Genomic DNA, 20,513 nt, shown 5'->3' with positions numbered 1-20,513 from the left:
ATATTGTACTACCAAAGAATGGGTGGAAAGGTCTGGCAAGACTGATAGCTTTGAGCAAAAGCCAGGCCATGGAATATTGCTTATCTGAATCTTAGTCTCTTATTTTCAGCCTGTAATTTTGCATCCCTAGAAGGTGTCAGGCACCAGCAAGAGTCTTATAGTGATAGCTGTTGTTGCAAAATCATCCATTAGCTGCACTGAGCTTCTAAATTCACATATTCAAAAGCTCTTCTTCCTTTAAAGTGAAAAGCACTAAGCTCTTAAGTGGTCTGAACAGATGAGAGAGTGGCCTAGTTCTCATTGAGGTGGGCAAATCTGTGTTGGGACTTTAGCAAACAGGCTGCAGATAAGGGCTGGCAAAAGCTTCATGAAGAAGCACCCACATTGCCAGCTGCAGAGTTAAAATTGAGAAACGGATCTATTGTCTCAATGAGAACTGGGCCTATCTGAGGAAGGTCCCCTCTGTGTGTTGCTGAACCACAACTCTCATCCCCCCGGCCGATGGCTATGCTTGCTTGGGACTAATGGGAGTTGTAGTTCAGAAACCTATAGAGAGCCAAAGGTTCCCCACCCCTGTTATGGGGACTTAAGAGATGTCCTGCTTTGGCCTTTTTGCCACTGCTTCCATGGAACGTAGAATCATAGAATCCTAGAGTTGGAAGAGACCCCAAGGGCCATCCAGTCCAACCCCCTGCCAAGCAGGAGACACCATCAAAGCATTCCTGACAGATGGCTGTCAAGCCTCCGCTTCAAGAAGGAGACTCCACCACACTCCTTGGCAGCAAATTCCACTGCCGAACAGCTCTCACTGTCAGGAAGTTCTTCCTAATGTTTAGGTGGAATATTCTTTCTTGTAGTTTGAATCCATTGCTCCGCGTCCGCTTCTCTGGAGCAGCAGAGATGCTCCTAAGGCTGTAAAAGACGGTGAGCGGATAATAAACTGCACCGGAAATACATTGAGGTTCCCGTTTCCTAGAGAAAATCTTGAGGGTTTGATTACCTCATTTGGAGTGTTTCCACTATGGTATTTGGCTTTTCAGGGTAACCCAAAATGAGTATATGACTGTATCATAGTGAATCCTATCTTCTCTGTGTTCTAAGAAATGGCCTGTAGCACTTACAGCCATGTTTTCTCACTAGCCTGGCCACCTTGTTGCTTTTTCTCATCAACTCCGTGGCTCATCCTCCAAATTCTCTCCATAGAACTTACTCTATAGCAGGGGTAGGCAACTTAAGGCCCGTGGGCCGGATGCGCCCCAATCGCCTTCTCAGTCCGGCCTGTGGATGGTCCAGGAATCAGCATGTTTTTACAAGAGTATGACGTGTGCTTTTATGTAAAATGCATCTCTGGGTTATTTGTGGGGCATAGGAATTCGTTCATTCCCCCCCCCCAAAAAAAAATATAGCCCGGCCCACCACATGGTCTGAGGGATGGTGGACCGGCCCATGGCTGAAAAAGGTTGCTGACCCCTGCTCTATAGGCTTATTTTATGCCTAAAGTTTCTTTTCCATTGTGACATCCCAAACTTTTCATAGCTCTGAGTCCCCCCACCTCTCATGTTTTCTCTCTGCTTCCATTATCCACCCACCCACCCACCTTGTGAGTTCTAGAATATATTCCCTGTGTGTCCATATGTGATCATGTAAGGAAATGAGATTGGCATCTGTTGCAAGACTGGGGGATAGAACACTTTCAGGCCCTGTGGAGGAGAGAGAACAAGCTTAACGTAGCACATGGAACAGGGTGTTCAAACAATATTTTCGAACAGGATGTTGATCTATGAGCTGGTTTCTCATAACTCAGCATTGTAACATTTGGCCTCTCCTCCTGTATTTTTTGCACCGCTGTGTTTATATGTGTCCTCTTTTATCATTCAGTTGCAATCTGATGGCAAATAACTGTGGCTTATTTTTAACCCTAATAGATTGGTCTGTCTCTCTTCTCTCTTTCAGGAAAAAAGTGCCACCTCACATGTAAGGCTTAAGCCTAACAAAGAGCTTCCAGGATTAGTACACCAACCTAGAGCAAAGTAAGTCTTATGTTGGGGTTTTTCCCCACTGATGAATTAAAGTGAAAATTCTATTCAACTTTTTATCCAAGGGAGGTACCGGTATTTCTGTCCCCACTTTCCTTTTCCCTCCCCAGAAGAGCTCATTGCTGATCTGATTCCATCTGTCTATTTGACATGCTGAGACATTGTCTTCCTATTTTATTTCATTCTGGATTGGCTGCTTAATATTTTAAATGGTTGGCTTGTTACTTTATATCTGTGAAAGCTAACATGGTGCCCTCCAGATAGGTGTCCTTTGGACTTCAATTTCCATCAGCCTTGCTTACTGGGGTGGGTGGGAGTTGGAGCCCATCAACTTCTGGAGGGAACCACATTGACTACTCCAGCTTTGTATTGTTATCAAGGTGTTGCCATTTTAACTATTTTTTAAAAAAATAAAAATAAAAAGCAGTATACTGTATTTTGAGAGAGGAAAAAAAAACCAGCAAATCCAAGCTGGTAGCCTTTGTTTAAGCAGACTTGAAGACCTTGGATTGTGCGAACTAGCTGCTGCACCGGAGTGCTGAGCAGATGGGAAACAAAGCAGAGAATCAGCTCTCAGTTCTGGTTTGCCAATGGCTCAGGCTGTAGTTTGGATTTTGAACTGTGCTTAGTTCAGGCCACACAATATCTAAATCTGAGCTGTAGCATTGGGTCCTGAAATCTGGCTTAAAATATAGTTTCGGGCCCCAGATTCGGAATATCTTGTACAGTCATACCTTGGGTTGCGCTCGCTGCGGGATACAAACGTGCCGAACCCGGAAGTACCGGAACGAGTTACTTCCAGGTTTCGGCGCATGTGCAGAAGCGCTAAATCACGCTTTGCGCATGCACAGATGTAGCGGCGCAGGTTGCAAACGCTGCGGGTTGCAAACGCGCTTCCCGCATGGATCACGTTCGCAACCCGAGCATCCACTGTATAGAGGTTGGAACTCTGTGTTGGTACATCCATAGAGGGAAGTTGGGTGTCTCCCTAGGGGCTGCCACAGCCAGCCTCTGTACCTGGCACTAGGCGGCATGGTATCTGCACAAAGACAAGGGAATGCCCACGAGAACTTGGGTAGTCTTGCTTTTCCGCTTTCAGATATAAACACTGCCCATTAAAAACAGCTTTGTTGCTGAACTGCTGTGTCTTGTGCCTGAAGCTCTTTGCAGTGGTTTCACACTTGAACACAGAGTTCTCTTCGGGTGTCATGAGAAATCAAGTTGGGTTGCTGGAATAAGCAAACAGATATTCTGGCTTTTGGTGGGCAGAACTAGGATGGGAAGCGTGACACACCTTGAGCATCTCATCCCAGCTGTGCTTCTTTGTCTATGTACTTTCTCACTTGTGCTTTCTGCCTTTTGCTTTCTGCCAACTTGCATGGAGGAGAAGGTTCTTTGGCAGTGGGGAGAATGCCAAAAGAAATGGAGCCAAAGCACAGCCAGTGAGAAACAAGAGGGAGATATTTGTATGCTTGAAGGAAACATGAGGTTAGCAGAAGTAAATGAATACTTAAAAAAAAAACCCTAATGAAACACCCCTTCCACCACCCCCACTACCAAAAAAATCCCCGGCCAGATGAGGAGTGAGCATGTCCTATAGCTATGGCATTTTGAGTGTCAGATAGAAAATAGAAACTGGAACCAGGGGAGGGCGGATGGAATAGAGTCTCCTGGCCGAAGGGCAGGCTGGCAGGTCCAGGTGAGCCTTCCTCAACCTGGTGCCTTCTAGATGGTTTGCCTGGGGCTGATGGGTATGGATGTCCAAAGCACATGTAGGGTGCTAGGTTGGGGAATGCTAGCGCAGATACATGGCAACATTGCTGTTTTCATATTCCACCTGTTTTTAACATTCAGATTGTTGTAAAAATGAAATTCCTTACATAATGGGCTGCAGTAGCAGCGCTTGGGGGATATTCAGTATTACAAGCGAATCATTTAACTTTTTCAAACATACACCCCTTGTTAGTAATTACATGTGCCATCCCCGTAATCATTCTAAAAATGAAACCTTTGTTTTGTGAACAAACAAAACTTAACTGTGTTGGCACCTAGAGAGTTACAGAAGCAAGGCTTGAATTTCAGATGATCTACTATTGTTATTTTGGGTGGCATTGTAGAGTAAACAGGCTGCGTCTGTCATGCTCTGCATGTCAAGCAGGTCATCAGCTGCCCTGACATTTCCTTGTCACCTTTTATAAATGGCATAGCAGAACTATGTCTCTGCACATGACTTGATCCTGAGAGGGAGAAGTTGGGGTATATGTGGCTGCATGGCTGGGGTTTGCTCACCCTCACCCTCTACTCTTTGCTAAAAAGGGCTTACTTAAGCTGCGTGAGGACTAGTTGAAAGTACTGCTGAATTTTTCTGCATCACTCTGTCTTGGACAGAGGCTAACTGCAGCAAATGATGAAAGTGTGGCTGTTACCCCTGAGAGAGCTTACTGGTTCAAGGCATGAATAATCTCATTCATATACATACTAACTGTTCTCCCTCCTTGAGTAGGTAAGTGGTTGGATTTTGGGAGAGAAAGCCTAAGAATATACAACTCCAGTTACTCACATTCAACCTATGTCGTCCCCGTCCCCCTTCCCTTACTTCCTCTGTAATCTCATTGAAGCAGGGGGCTGCCTTTGGTTTACTTTGTCACAACATAAGCAGAGTATACACTGTCAAATGAGCTTGTTAACCTGATTCATTTCCAAGAGTGAATCCAAGATTTGCAGAAGCACCAAAAAAGTAGTAAGGGGGTAAAGTACCCTCCTTAAAAAAAATAAACTTATAAAGTTGCAGCATATGCCAATCCTGGTAACACAAATGTTTGCTTGTTTAATAGGATGAAAAATTTAGAGGGATGGTAATTTTATGTCTAAATGATGGTTGGGGGGGGGGCAGAGTGTGATCCCGTAAATTGACTATGTGCCATTTAATGTTTTCCTACATCCAGGATATCTTTGGGAAAAAACCCTCAACCTAAATCTTTCTGTGAATTTCATAACTGGGCCACCTCTTTTACTGAGCATGCACAAAGTGCTCCGAGCGCATCCCCTGATCACCCCTCTACCTCATGTTCTCTGGCTTTGTGAGAGCATCTGACCTTACTCTGTGTGTTCAGCTTTAATGCTCCCTTGGGGCAGGGTCTGTCGGCTTCTGTCCTGTACCACACAAATGCACTGACAGCACTTTGCCAGCAACTAATAATAGTATTTTTCCAATCCTGCACACTGCTGTGAAACATAGTCCTGCTGACCTGGGCCTCGTGGTGCTGCGAGGTTAATGGAAGTAAATTATCTGACCTTCTGCCTGGAGAGAAGTGACTTTGGGGGGTGAGGAGAGAGAGAGAGAGAGAGAGAGAGAACCTGGCCTGGGAAATGTCAATGTGTACTAGAGATTTTCAATGAGTTTAGTGTTAAAGAGTGACTGTGCTACATCTGAACTCTACAGAAAGACCTTTCAGGGGAAAGCTATAAATCACGACTGATTGATTCTATGGGCAGCCCTGCAAAACCCTCGCTTTCAGCGTTGGTGCTTGTAATGCTCACATTATTTGGGGAGAGGGCTCAATGGAATCAATGAGCTTCTGCCCCCCCCCCCAGCTCAACCAAAGTTTATCCACACCATGCCCTCAGTAGCCTTTGCAAAAATAGATAAGGAGGCCAGGCACCGTCTTTCTCCCCTGTAATCCAAGTCCTCAGTAGTGATCTGTCTTCTGAATTTGCTCCCTCTCATCCAAGGCAGAGATATATGCAGGGCTCTTTTACGTTGTACTCAGATCTGCCAGGCTGCAGCTCTCAGTGTGTGCTTTAATGACCCTTGTGCAACAGGGACAGTTGGCTAGAAGCCACGGGGAGCCTCCACTGCCAGTCATTATGCCCCTGTATGCCAGTTTTGGGGTCTCAAAATCTGGGTCCTGCATGCCAGCTTCCCATAGGTGACCCTGTGAGACTCAGATGCTAGACTAGATAGGCATTTGGTTGGATCCAGGATGCTGTTTTCCTGGTACTCATCTTTGGTGAATCACTTTTCCCCTGTTCTTGGGAGGGGTGGGGCCTTTTAAGAATTTTGTTTGTGCGAGTTTCTGGGGGGGGGGGGCATTCTCGGCTTCCCTCCAGCAGCTCTCAGAGTAAAAACCTCTGAAATTTTGTTTGTGTCCATCCAGGGCATGCCAGTAAATAAAGGCACGCGAAGGCCAAAGTGCCCCCCTGCGTGGTGCTCAGCCTGCCATTTCACATGCTGCAGCTGGCACCGTTGATTTTGAAGAATTACAGGATTGCTGTTTTTCAATGCACTTTTAACCGAAAGAACAGATACCAAGTTTGCTTTCAAAACCGTGCAGGACAGTTAACCTTAAGGTAAATAAATGCAACATAAAGCCTGCCTTCAGCAATGTGTATGAATGGATGGGGACGTCACAGGCAGCAATGCGAGAATGCAGCTGCTTTAAAGAACACAGAAGTCCTTATTTTAATCTAGAATATGTTGGTGGGTGTGAGTGACAGGGGTGGCACAGTTCAATACAAAACAGGAGAGAGTGCCATTTTACAGTGTATATTTGCATCCTGCCTGTGCCTCAGGGTGGATTTGCCTTTAATCTTCTCAGCTGGAGCAAATTGGCAGTGGGCATCTGATGCTCTCATAGGCAAGTCACTGACCCTTCTACTTCGGAGAAGTCCAAAAGCAGAAGTGGAAGCAGGAGAGTGGGATGAGGGAGGCCCAGAGGCAGAGATGAGCCAGGCTGGTGAAGAAGCAAGGGTGGCTCCCCTTCCTGCTGCGACAGGAGAGGCATGAAGTGGGAGGAGTAAAGGTAGGCACGCTGTCATAGTCTCAGATTGCTTGGGAGAGGAGAAGAGGAGACTTAGGCAGCTGTGGGAAGGAGAGGCAAGACCAGGGCTGGATTTAGGTTTGATGAGGCCCTAAGCTACTGAAGGTAATGGGGCCCTTTATATGTGATATTTTAGGTAGCAGGCAAGCAGGCAAGGCCCATTACTTACACCACAGGAGCCTACACAACACAAAACACTGTTGCTGTATGTAGGTTTTATTTTATTTGTTTTTTATCTTATATTTTGGAAATGTACATCCAGGGTTCCCCCCCCCCTTTCAACTTTTTTGGGGCCCCCAAGAGAGTGGGGCCCTAAGCTATAGCTTGTTTAGCTTATACATAAATCTGGCACTGGGCAAGACCTACCAAAGAAGATTTGCAGTGCTCACTAGGCTAGAGTGAGCAAATCCAGTTTCTTCTAATAAAGAGTAAAACTCACTTACTCCATGTGATTTATTGCTGGCTGACTTCTGACACAGGCCCACACACAGTGTCCCCTGGGGACAGGAAGCGCCAAGGTGGTAACAGGTGAAGAATTGACACAACAACATTCTGGAATTGAAAATGGTCACAACTTTATTGATTACAGATGTGAGTAGGCTTTGGCTTACGGCTCTGGATGTGTATCCTGAATCAGCCTCCTGCCTAAAGGCTGACGTTTGGACAGGATCATGCCTGGGTTACGGGCCACGCCAAGATGCAAGTCAACTAAACCAGCCCCCCAGGCCACCATTGGAAGTTCTATGGTCCTTCCACTCCCCTCTTGACTTTTGGGCAGAATTTTACACCCAGACCCCTTTATGAGGGCGCCCTGAGATATCGCACCTGCTAGAGGAAGAAGGTGATGCACCAATTCATCCTCTATCGGAAAATAGACTTAAGGATTCAACCTAATGCCTTATTCTTCACATTGGCCAACCAGATACCAATGGGAAACCCAAAAGCAGGATCCCGGTGGAACGGAAATGGCATTGGATTGGGGCCAGTGCTTTCCTCTCTACTTTGAATGTGGCAGCCTTAAGAGTGACACAGGGCCCTCCTGTGTACAGCAGATTGGGTCCATTTATTGATCTCACTGGGCCTCTCAAATATTTTGTTTTGAAAATTGATATCCTCAGTGGTGTTTAACTAAGTAGAGTAATACCCACTGAAATGAATAGACTTAACCTAGTTGTGTTCATTAATTTCAGTGGATCTACTTCAAGGAAATCTTACTTGAATCCTACCCCCTGCTTCCCCCCTCCACCAAGTTGTTCAAGGTGACTCACAGGCAGAAGTGCAAACAGCAGTCATTCAACAATTAGAGCACAAGTTATCAGACCAAAGGCAGCAGCAAAAACAAAGCACAGAGAACGGCAATTGTGTTCAATTCCTTAACCAGCAGGAGAATCAAAAATTTTATTTAAACAGGAGTGCTCTCATTTGCTGACTGAATACAAACAAAAAGGGAAATGAATCTGTTCTTTTTGTGTCTTGCAGCATGCACATCTCTGAAAGCCAACAAGAATTCTTCAGAATGCTGGATGAGAAAATTGAAAAGGTGAGCATGTTTCTGCCTGGCAGTTACGGAATGTGACCTTGACACAAGAATCTATGAGGGGGCTTAATAGAGATCTAGGGTGGTTTTTCATGTTGATGGTGTTTCCATTCTAAATAATTGCAGTTACATCCATTCAGGTTGTCATGATGACAGTCTGCAAAGATTTATTGTGAAAGTGAGAACAAACTTGTGAATACTAAACCAACCTTTTGTTGGATGGCCATTATTTTGAATGGGATGTGAAAGCTCATGCATGTTACCACCTTGTACGTGGGAACAGACGAGGGCTAAGGTGACTATTTAGCAGTGAAGCAGTTCAAGGTGGAAGAATTTACTTGGGAGGCAGGGAGCATTCTGTTCTCGTCAGAGCAGCCTTTGGTGTCCCTGCATTGGGTGCCTCTTTGTATCAGATGCAGTGACAGATGCCAGGTCAGGACAATGGCCAGTTTATTGCCAGTGGATCTGGCCCAATCACCTCCTAAATCCAGCCTGTGGACAGTCCAGGAATTGGCTGTTTTTACATGAGTAGAATGTGTCCTTTTATTAAAACTGCATCTCTGCGTTATTTGTGGTGCATAGGAATTCATTCACACCCCCCAAAAAATATTGTCCCCACACAAACAAGGTCTGAGGGACAGTGGACTGGCCCCCTGCTGAAAAAAATTGTTGACCCCTGTCCTAGTTGCTCAGGGCAGCAATCAACTCTGACCTAGAACCTTTTGTAGTAGTTAAGGGAACATAATCTGACTTGACATGGCATATTTGTGTAAGGAGGCTTCTCAGTCACTCTTGATTCTCCCTGTCCATAGTTTTAAAAAATCACATTGTGATTTTTAAAAAATGTTCTGAGCACATCCCATGTTCATCCTAGGTGAGAAGTATTGTCATTATCCCAAATAACAAAATCACTTCTGCCCTTTAGTGGAGCACAGTAATAATGTCAAATAAAAAGAAAAAAAATCCTTCCAGTAGCACCTTAGAGACCAACTAAGTTTGTTCTTGGTATGAGCTTTCATGTGCATGCACACTTCTTCAGATACACTGAAACAGAAGTCACCAGACCCTTATATATAGTGAGAGGGTGGGGAGGGGTATTACTCAGAAGGGTGGTGGGAATGGGTGATAGGCTGATAACTGTGGTAAAACATGTTGACGACTGTTAACGACTGTAATTGGTCTTACAGGAAAAAGCAAGGGGTGAGAAGATTAAAAATAGCCGTGTCGTGTATAATGAGATAAGAATCCAATGTCTCTATTCAGACCAGGTTTCTCCATGGTTTTGAGTTTGGTAATGAGTGCAATTCAGCAACTTCTCTTTCCAGTCTATTTTTGAAATTCCTTTGTAGTAAGACAGCTACCCCTCCCCACTCCCTCACTATATATATAAGGGTCTGGTGACTTCTGTTCCAGTGTATCTGAAGAAGTGTGCATGCACACGAAAGCTCATACCAAGAACAAACTTAGTTGGTCTCTAAGGTGCTACTGGAAGGAATTTTTTATTTTTTATTTTGTTTTGACTATGGTAGACCAACACGGCTACCTACCTATAATGTCAAATAAGTCATTCTGTGGTCAAAAAATGCAAGAGAGTGGTTGTAATAGGGGCTAAATTAATCATTATGAAAGAAAGAGTATTGTGTATGTTGTAACATGGGGGTCGTGATTCAGCAAGTGTTTTCAGCTCTGACATAGCAGGCAGGAGACAGCTTCTTCAGGTAACACTCTTTATTCAGACAAACAAGACTGGGGAACTGAGAAGAGGGATGCTACATTTATAGGGACAGAAAGACTGGCTAGAAAGGATACATTTTGGAGGGAACAATCTCAAGCAATCACAAATCTGCCTTTTGGTGGGAACCAATAAGAGTGAGGATCCAAATGCAGCAACTTGAATGAACCAATAGTAACTGTTCCTTTCCCCTAATGTGAATACAGACAATAGCAATACAGATATGGTAACCCTTGAATCAATACACAACAGTGTACGTACCCTTTCATCCAAGTGTTTCATCTCACTGACTGTACAGATATCGAGAATGATTCCAGCCTACTAACCAGGGACTCCTTCCAGGCCTGCCCACTCCCTTCTCCCCCCTTGGCACCAGAAGCTTCAACTTCCATTTTAGGTTAACTACAGTTTAGTGTGTCATCTCAACCCTGAATTGTGGTTGATCTTAATGATAGTTAGTGAAAACAAGCTAACATCATAAACCATGATTTGAAGTTGGCTTGATCCCATTAACCTTAGTTAAGATTGACCACAGTTTGTCTGGGTTCAGATGACACAGAGAGCTGTAGCTCATGTGAAAGAGAAGCTCCTCATGACACACCACAGGAAGAGCAGGAAGTGTGCAAACCTGGGGGAAGATTAGGCTTATTCTCATAATGCTTAACTATGGTTTAGTTAGAATTACATTTAAACCAACCCAGTGTCTGCCTACCTTGGTTTGGAAAGCCTTTTAATGCAGTGCATTAAAACTGGCTGTTTTTCTGCTTTGGTTCTTGAATAACAACCAGCATTTGAGAAAAAACTCCTAATGGATAAGTAGCTTTTGTACCATTCATTCATGAAGGACTCTACTTTTATGTTCACCTTTGATATCTAGTCACAGATTTCAGTGGGCGTTTCAGTTCATTCAGACAGCTGATATTTCAGGTGCCTGTGCTGAAAATAATCACACTAGCTAAATAAAACATCTGAGCGCACTGTTTTTCTTTCATGCATACCTCTGCAGTGGTGCAAAGTTGATTACAATACATTGAAGTATTTTGTCGCGGTAATAAAGCTCCAGGCAATGATTGGCTGAGCTATCTTACTGTCACAGAAATGTGGAGTAAGCAGTAGTGTCTCCGGCTGCCCTTGGCTGAGCTGCTCAGATACAAGGAGGACATACCTAATTCCTAGAGCTGGGATAGGAAACCTGTGGCTCCCCAGATGTTGATGGAGATGAACTCCCATCATCCCTGGCCATTGGCCTTACTTGCTGTGGCTGAATCACTGCAGAAAACTGACCAAATGAATTCCTACCCCCCCCAAAGCACACAATAACCAGATTTTTTTTGGGGGGGGGGAAGCATGCCCTTAACTTTCAACCTTGCCAACTAAAATTTGCCCTTGCAAATTAAACTTGCCCTCTACCAAACAAATAAGAAAAAGTGTGCTTTGAAACTTGTATGTGATCTGGTTATGTGGCAGAGGGGATTTTGCCCATAACTCTCCACAGCAGTATGTATGTACCTGTATGGAATGACAATATTTCCCTGACAAAATATGTGACATGTTCTTTGACAAAGTAAATATAAGCCCTCTCTGTTTCCTTATTAGAAAAGGAATCTTTTGTTCTCTCTTGGCTGCATATAACCTTTTTGGTGGTTGCGCACACATTTCTTCCCCAAAGTCAGAACTTTGCTTAGCAAGGTAAACATTTCAATTTTATCTGTCATAAGCTTGGGATAACCATTCCTATATTTAAAGCCAGTGATTGGCAGATGATAATTTGCAGGTAAGACTGGAAACACCACAAAGCACTGCAGCCAACTCAGCCAGCCGTTCCAAAAGGAAGACAGTATCAAAGATCACTCAGATATCAAGAAGAGTTAAGAGAGTCATTCATTCTCTCTGTCTCTCTCTCTTGGCAAAGGTCTTGGTTGAAATTATCAACCCCCAGTTTAGCTTCTCAGACAATCAGCCTTTCATGTGCCACCATTTGGCTATTGCCAGATGCCACTTACACTCCCATTTCCCTCTCCTCCTCCTCCTCCTCCTCTTTGTGGGACACAGGAAGTTGGACCCAATATCCTGCTACAGTTATTGGAGTCCTGGGCTTCACATGCAAGTGTAATCCTGCTAATATAGAATCCAAAATAAGCAAGAGGGCTGCACAAATAAGAAGCCAAGATAATGGAGTACGTAGATATTTAGGGAAAGTTTAATAAGCTTAAAGATTTATTTTAAATAGGACTCACCAAAGCGTAGCCAAAATCACAAGGGAAGCTTCCCAGCAGGGAATGGAGAATTTATGATGGAATCAATTAGGCCTGAGGAATGAGTCCCGGGAGTCAGTTAGAGGGGATTGGGTCAGTAGGACAAGTAATTAGCTTGACCTTAGAAATCAAGACATGAATATTATCTTCAGAAGCCATGAGTATGAGTTGCAACAAAACAGTGAGAATAAAATACTGATGATTCTTAGGAGATTCACTACAGGCGACAGTTCTCTCAAACAAATTAATTAGCCTCAGAAGCAGTGTTGCTGAATTGAGGCGGCAGCACCTGAAACTTGCTCTTTGATGTTGGACAACCAAGACCACGAGGTCAGATTTTTGCTGTCACTCAAGGTGGCAAGATTGGAGAGAGGCTTAACAAAATAGGGTGCAGCCCACAGGGAAGTTTTCCATGCAAACCCTTTTGAAATTCATTGGAGCCTAGCACTTGTTCGTTTCAACAAGGCTAACATGGGAAATCCCCAGGATGGGCTGTGTCTCACATTAAACTGTGGGCGTGCTGTGTGGATTTTCTGCCTCTGGCCCCAAAATGTCTTGGGCCACTTCTAGAAAAGAACCTTTCAGAAAATATTTAAGTTGAACAGTGGAAATGGAGCAATACCAACTTCCAGACAAATTCTAAATTCCTGACTGACAGCTAATTTTCAAGTGAATTGAAGTGGTAATGCATGGATTAAGGCTGGGTTACTGTTTTGACCCAGTGGACCAAATCCTTATTGGTTCCCACCCCTACTTGCCAAATTTGAAAGGTAGATGGGACAACCCACCTGTCAATCACCGCCAGCCATCAGATGATTGGCAAGTAGCTTGTCCCACCCACTTGTCATGGTTCCTTGCACAGTGCTTAGGAACTGCCAAGCATAGGGCTGGCAGAGCTGCTTTCTGAATTGATGGCCTGCGTAATTGAGTTCCCCACAAAACTGGATAAAGTGGTTTTTTGTAATGTATGGGGGAGGGGTGCCCTAACAACACTGAGGACATGATGGGAAAGATTTGAGGCCCATTTGGCTCCACAGTTGCTAATCTCTAATACTGTGACTACTGTATGTGATAACAGCATGATTATTGGATTGTTGAGATTTTCTGTAAAGCATGGAGTACTGGAGTTTGAAAGTTTAGCGTGGGTGATCCTGAGCATTGGGGGAAAGTGGGATCTTTACTTCACCAGTGCTTGCCCCCAAAGTCATTGCTGTGCACCTGTATGTGTACCTGCCCGCACCACAGTCACATAGTCCTAATGGGTAGGTAGGAGGGCAGAGAACTGCACAGGAGCAAATTGGGGGCAGCAGGGGGAGGAGATAATGTGAATGGAAGAAGAGCACAGCTCTCCTCTCCTTCTTGCCAAGTTGTGCTGTGCATCTCACCCCACCCGCTGTGCTGCTCTCTTGCCCAGTTTGGCGCTAAGTAAAATGGTAGGTTGTGGCAAAATTTGGTATGCCGTGCACTTGTTAAACTTTAGCTCTCTCTATTTTTTACAGTCACCAATACTTTATTTTGGCAGGTTGAAAAATGTTTCCCACAACAAAATACAGTAATTGGTTCAGACATTGAACCTGTTTCTGGTAGCTGCAAGTCATACTGACGACCAGCTGGACATGTCTGCACTCATGAGCTCTGTGAATCCGGCATTTGAATATTTTTATTTTCATGCCAATGCAAGGGAGCAGCCCTTTGATGAACAAAAGTCTGACCAGCACAGTCCCATCTCACGACTCCTTTGTGGCAGCTGCCTTGGAGCTGGTGGTTGTAAGTGTGGAGGAAAGAAAAGAGCAGTTGCCATTAGTGCTGCCCTGCTGTGGCTCAGCCCTAACAACCGCCAGGCTTTCCCAGCCTTCTGGGAGGAAGCAGAAGGCCCCGGCTTAAAGGCTGGGACCATCACCCCGGCTGCTTCTTTTTAATGTGGAGGGCTTCCTTTCAGACTTGGCTGCAGTGGAATCCAGGAGAGACAATGAAAGTGCAATGAATTTAGCTCTTTCAAAAGGGGAGCGAGACATCACTTTAAAATTGAGGATCAAAACAAGGACATACAGTATATTATAGGAGGTGTGTGTGTACGTCTAGTAGGCTGGATTGCCATTCATAATGTACTTAATAAATTGTTTTTCCTATAATCTGACACCATAAGCCATTTCATGGCAGTGCCACAGTAAACCACTTTAGTTGTGAAATCATGAATGGGGTGTGTTGTGGGGGGGGGGGTGTACAATGGAGCTTTTTTCCTGCAACATACAAGTGGTTCTATGATTCATGGTTTTTACTGCCAGGGCAGGCTCTGTTACGCTACAAAAGTTCTTGGTTAAAATGGGAGTGCTGTGGACGCATCCATTCATTTATTTGCAAAAAGTAAGCGCCATGTACATGTGTGCATGCAAACGCGCAAGCCTTTTTTGTTCCATCCTTTCTGAGAAGGCAGTTTTTGAAAAATGGGAGTTCCTGTAGCAGTGAGCCATTTCTTTAGTGCTTTGGGGTGCTATTCATGAAAAAGGCCTCTGTGCCTTGCCAGCTTTCTTAGCGACAGCTAAAGGAGAGGCTGTTTGGCACAGTTCCTTTCACCACAGCAGCAGCAGCAGCCCACCCAGCCTCTTCCTTTGCTTGCTTTGTATGCCAGCTAGAGAAGCGGGATCCCAGAGTTAAATGCAGGAGAGGCTGTTGCCTTAGATACATACTGCTCTCCCCAACCCCACACTGTGGAAGATACACTTAGTTTAGAGGAATTCTGAGATCCTACAATGCCAGCCTGTTGTTTTAAAACAAGAAAGCAGCTAATAAAAGGATATTGTGGTGGGGACACAGTGTCCCAATAAGAACATGAGACTGATTTTACATTTTAAAACTGTTGGAACTGGGAGGAGCCTGCTGTTTTTCAATTCAAATTGATCCTGGGGTCTGTGCTTCTTCTGCTGAGAAGAAAATATGCCACAATTGTGCCACAAAGTGCATGCATAGTTTCAGTCTGTGAGAGGGGATTTTTCTGAACTTGCAAAATGCAGTATTTGGAATTCGGAACAGTTAATAGGGTTGCCATACATCCAGAATTTCCCAGACATATCCAGAATACTGCAGTCGGAAGCAGTGTCTGGGTGAAAATCACTAAAATGTCCAGGAAAATCTGGATGTATGGCAACCCATGTCGGCAGTGTCGTTTTTGGCAATTTACCTTAAAAATAGGTCAACAACTTTTCTGTCTGGATTTTTACTGCTTGAAATCTGGCTAGCCCATTTTTAAGGACTGCAGAGTTGGAAATTGTAAGGTTCTCAGTCAGTTGCTCATGAGTAAGCAGCCAGAACTCCGCTGTTTCCTTTACAGTTTTTATTGTGCAAACTATGTACAGTGCAGAGCTAAAAAGTTCATGTCTGTATCAAGCATCGTCAGAATCCGGGAATGGCCCCTTCCAGTTCTGACCCCAACAAAAGAGCTTAGGGATACGAAAACCCCGCCTCCCATCTTTTCGTTTCACCCCACAACGCCTTTGGGGCGACGGAAGTTGAGCACCCCCTGTATCGCCTGCTGAACTGTGTGAGTTCTGGGTCTCTCGTGCATCCCCAGAGCCTCGGCTCCTTTCCCCCTGAGAGACCTCCCCCTCCTCGCTGGATGCCTCACCACTCCTCCCGCTGCTAGAGGAGGTGCTGCTGGCAAGGTGGGACTGGGGCTCTCTGGAACATCCTGAGAGCCCTTGCACCACTCTGCGCTGAGTCGGGCATAGTTCCCTGACAGAAATTTTTGTATTAGAAATTATCTGCATGCTTTCTTCTTTTGGTAAATTTTAAAAACGCAAGTGTATTTTCAGAATGGGTAGGAGAATGTGGACTGTTTGGCCTCAGAGTAGCTTACCAGGTTCTTCCCAACAACCCTGCGAGGCAGTTTAGGCTGAGGGATACTGACTCGCCCAAGGTCACCCCAAGAGCTTCATGGATGAGTAGGGCTTTGAACTTGGGTGTCTCTCATCACAGCCCAGTGCTCCAGCCACATCACCACACTGGCTGCCCCATGTCATTCATGACAAAGTTAGCAATTATGAGAGCGGGGGACCGCAAGCAGGAAAATTTTATTGAAAGTTGGACTTGTTTGTTATGATGGAACGGCAAATTACAAGACACTTCTAATGCATGTGCTCACAAAGTATTTTTTAAGATATAGATGGGGGGGATGCGCAAATAGTACTCTAAAAAGTGCTTACTGTATCTGATACTGCCTGAAACATATGTCATTCCTTTGTATTACTCATATGCTACTTAGGATGAGTGCTATTTTTCTAGGAAGAGAGGTGCCAGAACTCACCATGAACACCTCCCTCGTTCTCTTAGAATGGCAATGGTGCCCACCTGGGAGCTGCCGGAACTGAGTTCCAGCTGAAAAAAAGCCCTGCTTAGGATTATTTAGGAAAAACACCATGACTTGCTTGCAGTTGTCCAGCTCAAATCTTATTTGCAATTCAGTCTTATGTAACTGACTTAATGTGGGCATCACTTTCATGGACTAGGCCAGAGCTAAACTACAGTTGACTTGTCTTTCACTTGTTTACAATGTTCCTATCCTGAAATGATTTTCATTAAATGTGAAAAAAGCCAGAGCCGGTCCTTGCAAAATCTGACTATGAATTGAATTTGGCCACTGTCCTGCATTCTTCCTTGTTCTCAGTCATGCTGATTTTTTGTTTTGCTTCTCTTCAGCTCTGAGGATTGCATTTATTTTCAATACAACCTGTGGCTCATAGGATTTGAATGATGTTGTTTTGGGTTTCCTATCCTTGCCTTACAGGGTGCTTGTCTGGAAGCTTTGGGTTCTGTCCTGGTTTCTGCAGGGTTTGGGTGCATGACAAGAGTTCCCCTGGGGAACTTACTTGCACGCTTGACCAAGCAGGATCGAACTCTCTGTGCATCAGTTGATGCGTGGGAAGGTGGGAAGTCTTGCTTGCTGCAGGGTATGAGGCATCCCTCCCTCCCTCCCTGCCCTGCAACTCATGTCCCATAGGACACCAGATGTGGGGCTGGTGGGTGTGCTTTGGTGGAAGGACCTTGCAGATCAAATGGAGAAGCTGGTGGGCCAGATTTGGCCTACAGACTGAAAAATCCCCAGCCTTGAGCTAGACCTTCTCATCCATAGCCTCCTCTCACTTCAGGCCTCCTCATCCACAGCCAACTTCTCTTTTATAGCCTCCTCTACTGGCGTTTCAAACATGTAATGCAAAGGGAGGTTTTACTCCCTTCCCTCAAGATGTTGGAAATCATGACTGATAAACCCGCATGCACAAAGCTTCTTGAGTTACCCTCGTTACCCTTTCTGGTGATTTGGGTTAAGTGTGATAGTGTTGCCCATGTTGTGACGTGAAAGTAATAAAAATGAATTGCAGCTTGGAAAACTTCAAAGTGAAACTGATCAGTATGAAGCTTGCATGCTATATTCAAAGGAGCTGTATTCAAACATGACATGATACTGGCTTCTTAATTTGATTAATACTTTCAGCCATGATCCCCTTTCTCCTCTTTCCATGGTAGTCGCTTTCAGAGATTGACTTTGCTGAAGAACTGCTTGTCACACTTCAGGAAGACGTGGGCTGTATCCCTCCTTTCTTAACCAGTGTGTATGTTCTTGTTCTTGCCTCTCCCTTTTTTCAAGTGCTGCTGCTGCCTACGCAAAGTAATCACAAAGCTTGACAAGATGCTTAAAAAGTAGAGCAAGTGCTTCAGCTAAATTCCAAACCGAGGAATAGTAATTGCCAGAGGTGCAAAAGTCCCCTGGTGCCAGGGTTGCTGAAGAAGATGGGAAGGAAGCAGGTTTCTCCTCCTGTCATAGGTTCTGCCAAGCTGTCTGTTGCCTCTTCCTACTTCCTAGAGGAAGTTGCTCAGGGAAATAGTAATTATTACATTTCTAAGGAAGGCTCTTCTGGACCCCCAAGATTGTGCAAATCATTAGCTGGTTGCAAAGGGACACCCCTTCAGGAGTTGAACTTAGTGATTCATGTGCAACTCTGGGCATTCTTGGATGACACCCATTATCTAGATATGTTTCATTCTGGGTTCAAGCCTGGGTTGGCACTAAGGTGGTCTTGGTGGTCCTGTTGGATGCTCACAGAACAATAGGAGGGCAGTACATTTGCTATTTTATGATTGCTCCCTTGTGACATCCAGAAATGCCTAGGGTAACACTCTGTCCTAACCACATATGATGAAGAGGTTTCCTACTGAAAACACTATAGGACCAAACACAGAAGGATTCACTGTGGCTGCCAAAGAGCCAGAATCAACGTAGCTAGTTCTGTTTTTCCTGTGTTAAATGTGTATATACATCTCTCTCTCTCTCTGTTTTTCCCTTTGAAGGGTCGTGATTACTGTTCAGAAGAGGAGGATATCACATAGTGCCATTTCTGCTGATCAAAACGGGAATACTACTGTGTAAATAGATTACAGTCAAGATCCTTTTTGGAAGTCTTCTCAAGTGAACAGCACTACATAACAAAAGATCATTTCCACATTGTATGCTCCATTCAGTTGCAGTGTTTCTTGATGACCATACAATGAACGTTACGGAGGGAAAGAACAGCTTGTGTGGAACTGCCTTGGCTGATGCTGGCTGGAACGTGTTGCAGGTTTTTCACTTACAGGTATCTGTGTCCAGGAACACAGCAAATATTTCAGCATAAAATCTTAAGTGACACTGTAGATTTCACTTGGGCTGCTGGCCTATTTTCTATTGGCTGGAGTAGTATTATACAACACCTACCATAACTGAGCAGCTGAACCTTCAAGTTCCCTCTGTTTGTCAACACCCCCCCCCCCCGGGTTGCAGAGTTCTTATTCATATGGACAATTTAGAGCTTTGGAGGTGGGATGCTTTGCCACGACCGTCCTCGTTTCTCTGCTAGGAAGAAGTTGTCAATTTAAAAGCATGTTGTCACACAAATACTGGGTATGGTGATGCAGGAGCAGAAATCTGTATTTTTAAAGTTTCTTTAAGTATTGCAATCGAGGAATAAGCTTGCAGTATTGGCTTTGCTGACCACAGATGGAAGTTGTGACCACAATCAGTTTGAATCCCTCTTTTTTTCTAAGAAAATAAACATTTTACTGTTTTTAGGTATTCTCGTCTTATACCCATTCATGCAGTCCAGTGTGTTTAAAGAATAATTGGGTAAACAGGGTGGGAGCAAGGCACCCCTTTGGAATTATCCTGCAAGAGGATGTTATTTTAAAGCACCTGTGTGCCAATTTGGGATGTCTGTAGAGTTTATTTTTCCACATTATAAAAATATGATTCTCTTCTCAAAGGCAGATGTAATATTTTTAACAAATATTGTCATGAGTAAAAATAAGCCTAAGGTTTAAAAAACAAAAACACTTTTGCATTTATTCTTTAAAGGAGTTCAACATTTTTCTTCTATGTCTTTGAGGAGGTATAACCATGAAGAAATGCTTCTTGCAGCAATAGAAGCTGGGTTTTTCCCCCCTTTTATCCCTCTTTTGCCTTATCAGGGTTTCAAGATGGCAGTCCATCAACAAAAGTGTACAAATTGAAAAAGCACATTTTAGATTAGTCTGTGGAAATTGTAATACAGTTGAAGTGAAGATTTTACCCTGGATCAAGATAGATACTGCACATAGGATTCTACCCGCCACCGAGTCCAGCTAGTTGAATTAGGTCCCTGCTTAGCTAGTATCAGTATAATGGCCCATGAGCATCATCCAGCCTCTCTAGCTGTGATGTCTTTTGTCACCATCTTGATATGTCACAGTGACTAGGTAGGTAGATCCCATCCCTCTGGTTGCCATCGGATAAACTGCTATGACTTGCTTGATGTCACAGAGCGGCCTTGGGCATTTTGATTCTGAAGTAGGCACCCAGCCTTTATAAAACGGAAGCAACTTTTTCCCACCCTGGTGCCCTCTAGATGTTTTGGACTGGAACCCCCATCAGCCCCAGCCAGAAGGTGGAGCTAAGCATGGAAACATTGTCTACATGCCATGGGCTTTTGTGTGGTGGTAACTGGGTGCAAATCAGTTGAGTGGCTCCAGATTTTTCACAGGAAAGGGCAACAACAGTTTCTGCTTAAGATAAGAGATAACTGTGTTCTTAAGCATAAATGTTTACAATGAGATTGATTTACTAATTGCCCT

At 44.4% G+C, this 20,513-nt stretch overlaps 1 protein-coding gene across 1 annotated transcript in view; it reads left to right on the top strand.

Annotated features, from left to right (window-relative positions):
* Positions 1-19,479, top strand: part of C6H1orf21 (chromosome 6 C1orf21 homolog) — an 83,574-nt gene extending 64,095 nt beyond the window's left edge. The window contains exons 3-5 of the mRNA XM_033151162.1: positions 1,954-2,030; positions 8,336-8,396; positions 18,720-19,479. Of these exons, the coding sequence (XP_033007053.1) occupies positions 1,954-2,030; positions 8,336-8,396; positions 18,720-18,758 (177 nt within the window). The 3' untranslated portion in view covers positions 18,759-19,479. The remainder of the gene's footprint in view (positions 1-1,953; positions 2,031-8,335; positions 8,397-18,719) is intronic.
* The last annotated feature ends 1,034 nt before the right edge of the window (positions 19,480-20,513 follow it).

The sequence above is a fragment of the Lacerta agilis genome, chromosome 6, assembly GCF_009819535.1.
Source record: "Lacerta agilis isolate rLacAgi1 chromosome 6, rLacAgi1.pri, whole genome shotgun sequence".
In the NCBI taxonomy this organism is placed as follows: domain Eukaryota; kingdom Metazoa; phylum Chordata; class Lepidosauria; order Squamata; family Lacertidae; genus Lacerta; species Lacerta agilis.
This window is presented reverse-complemented; position numbering and strand designations above follow the sequence as displayed.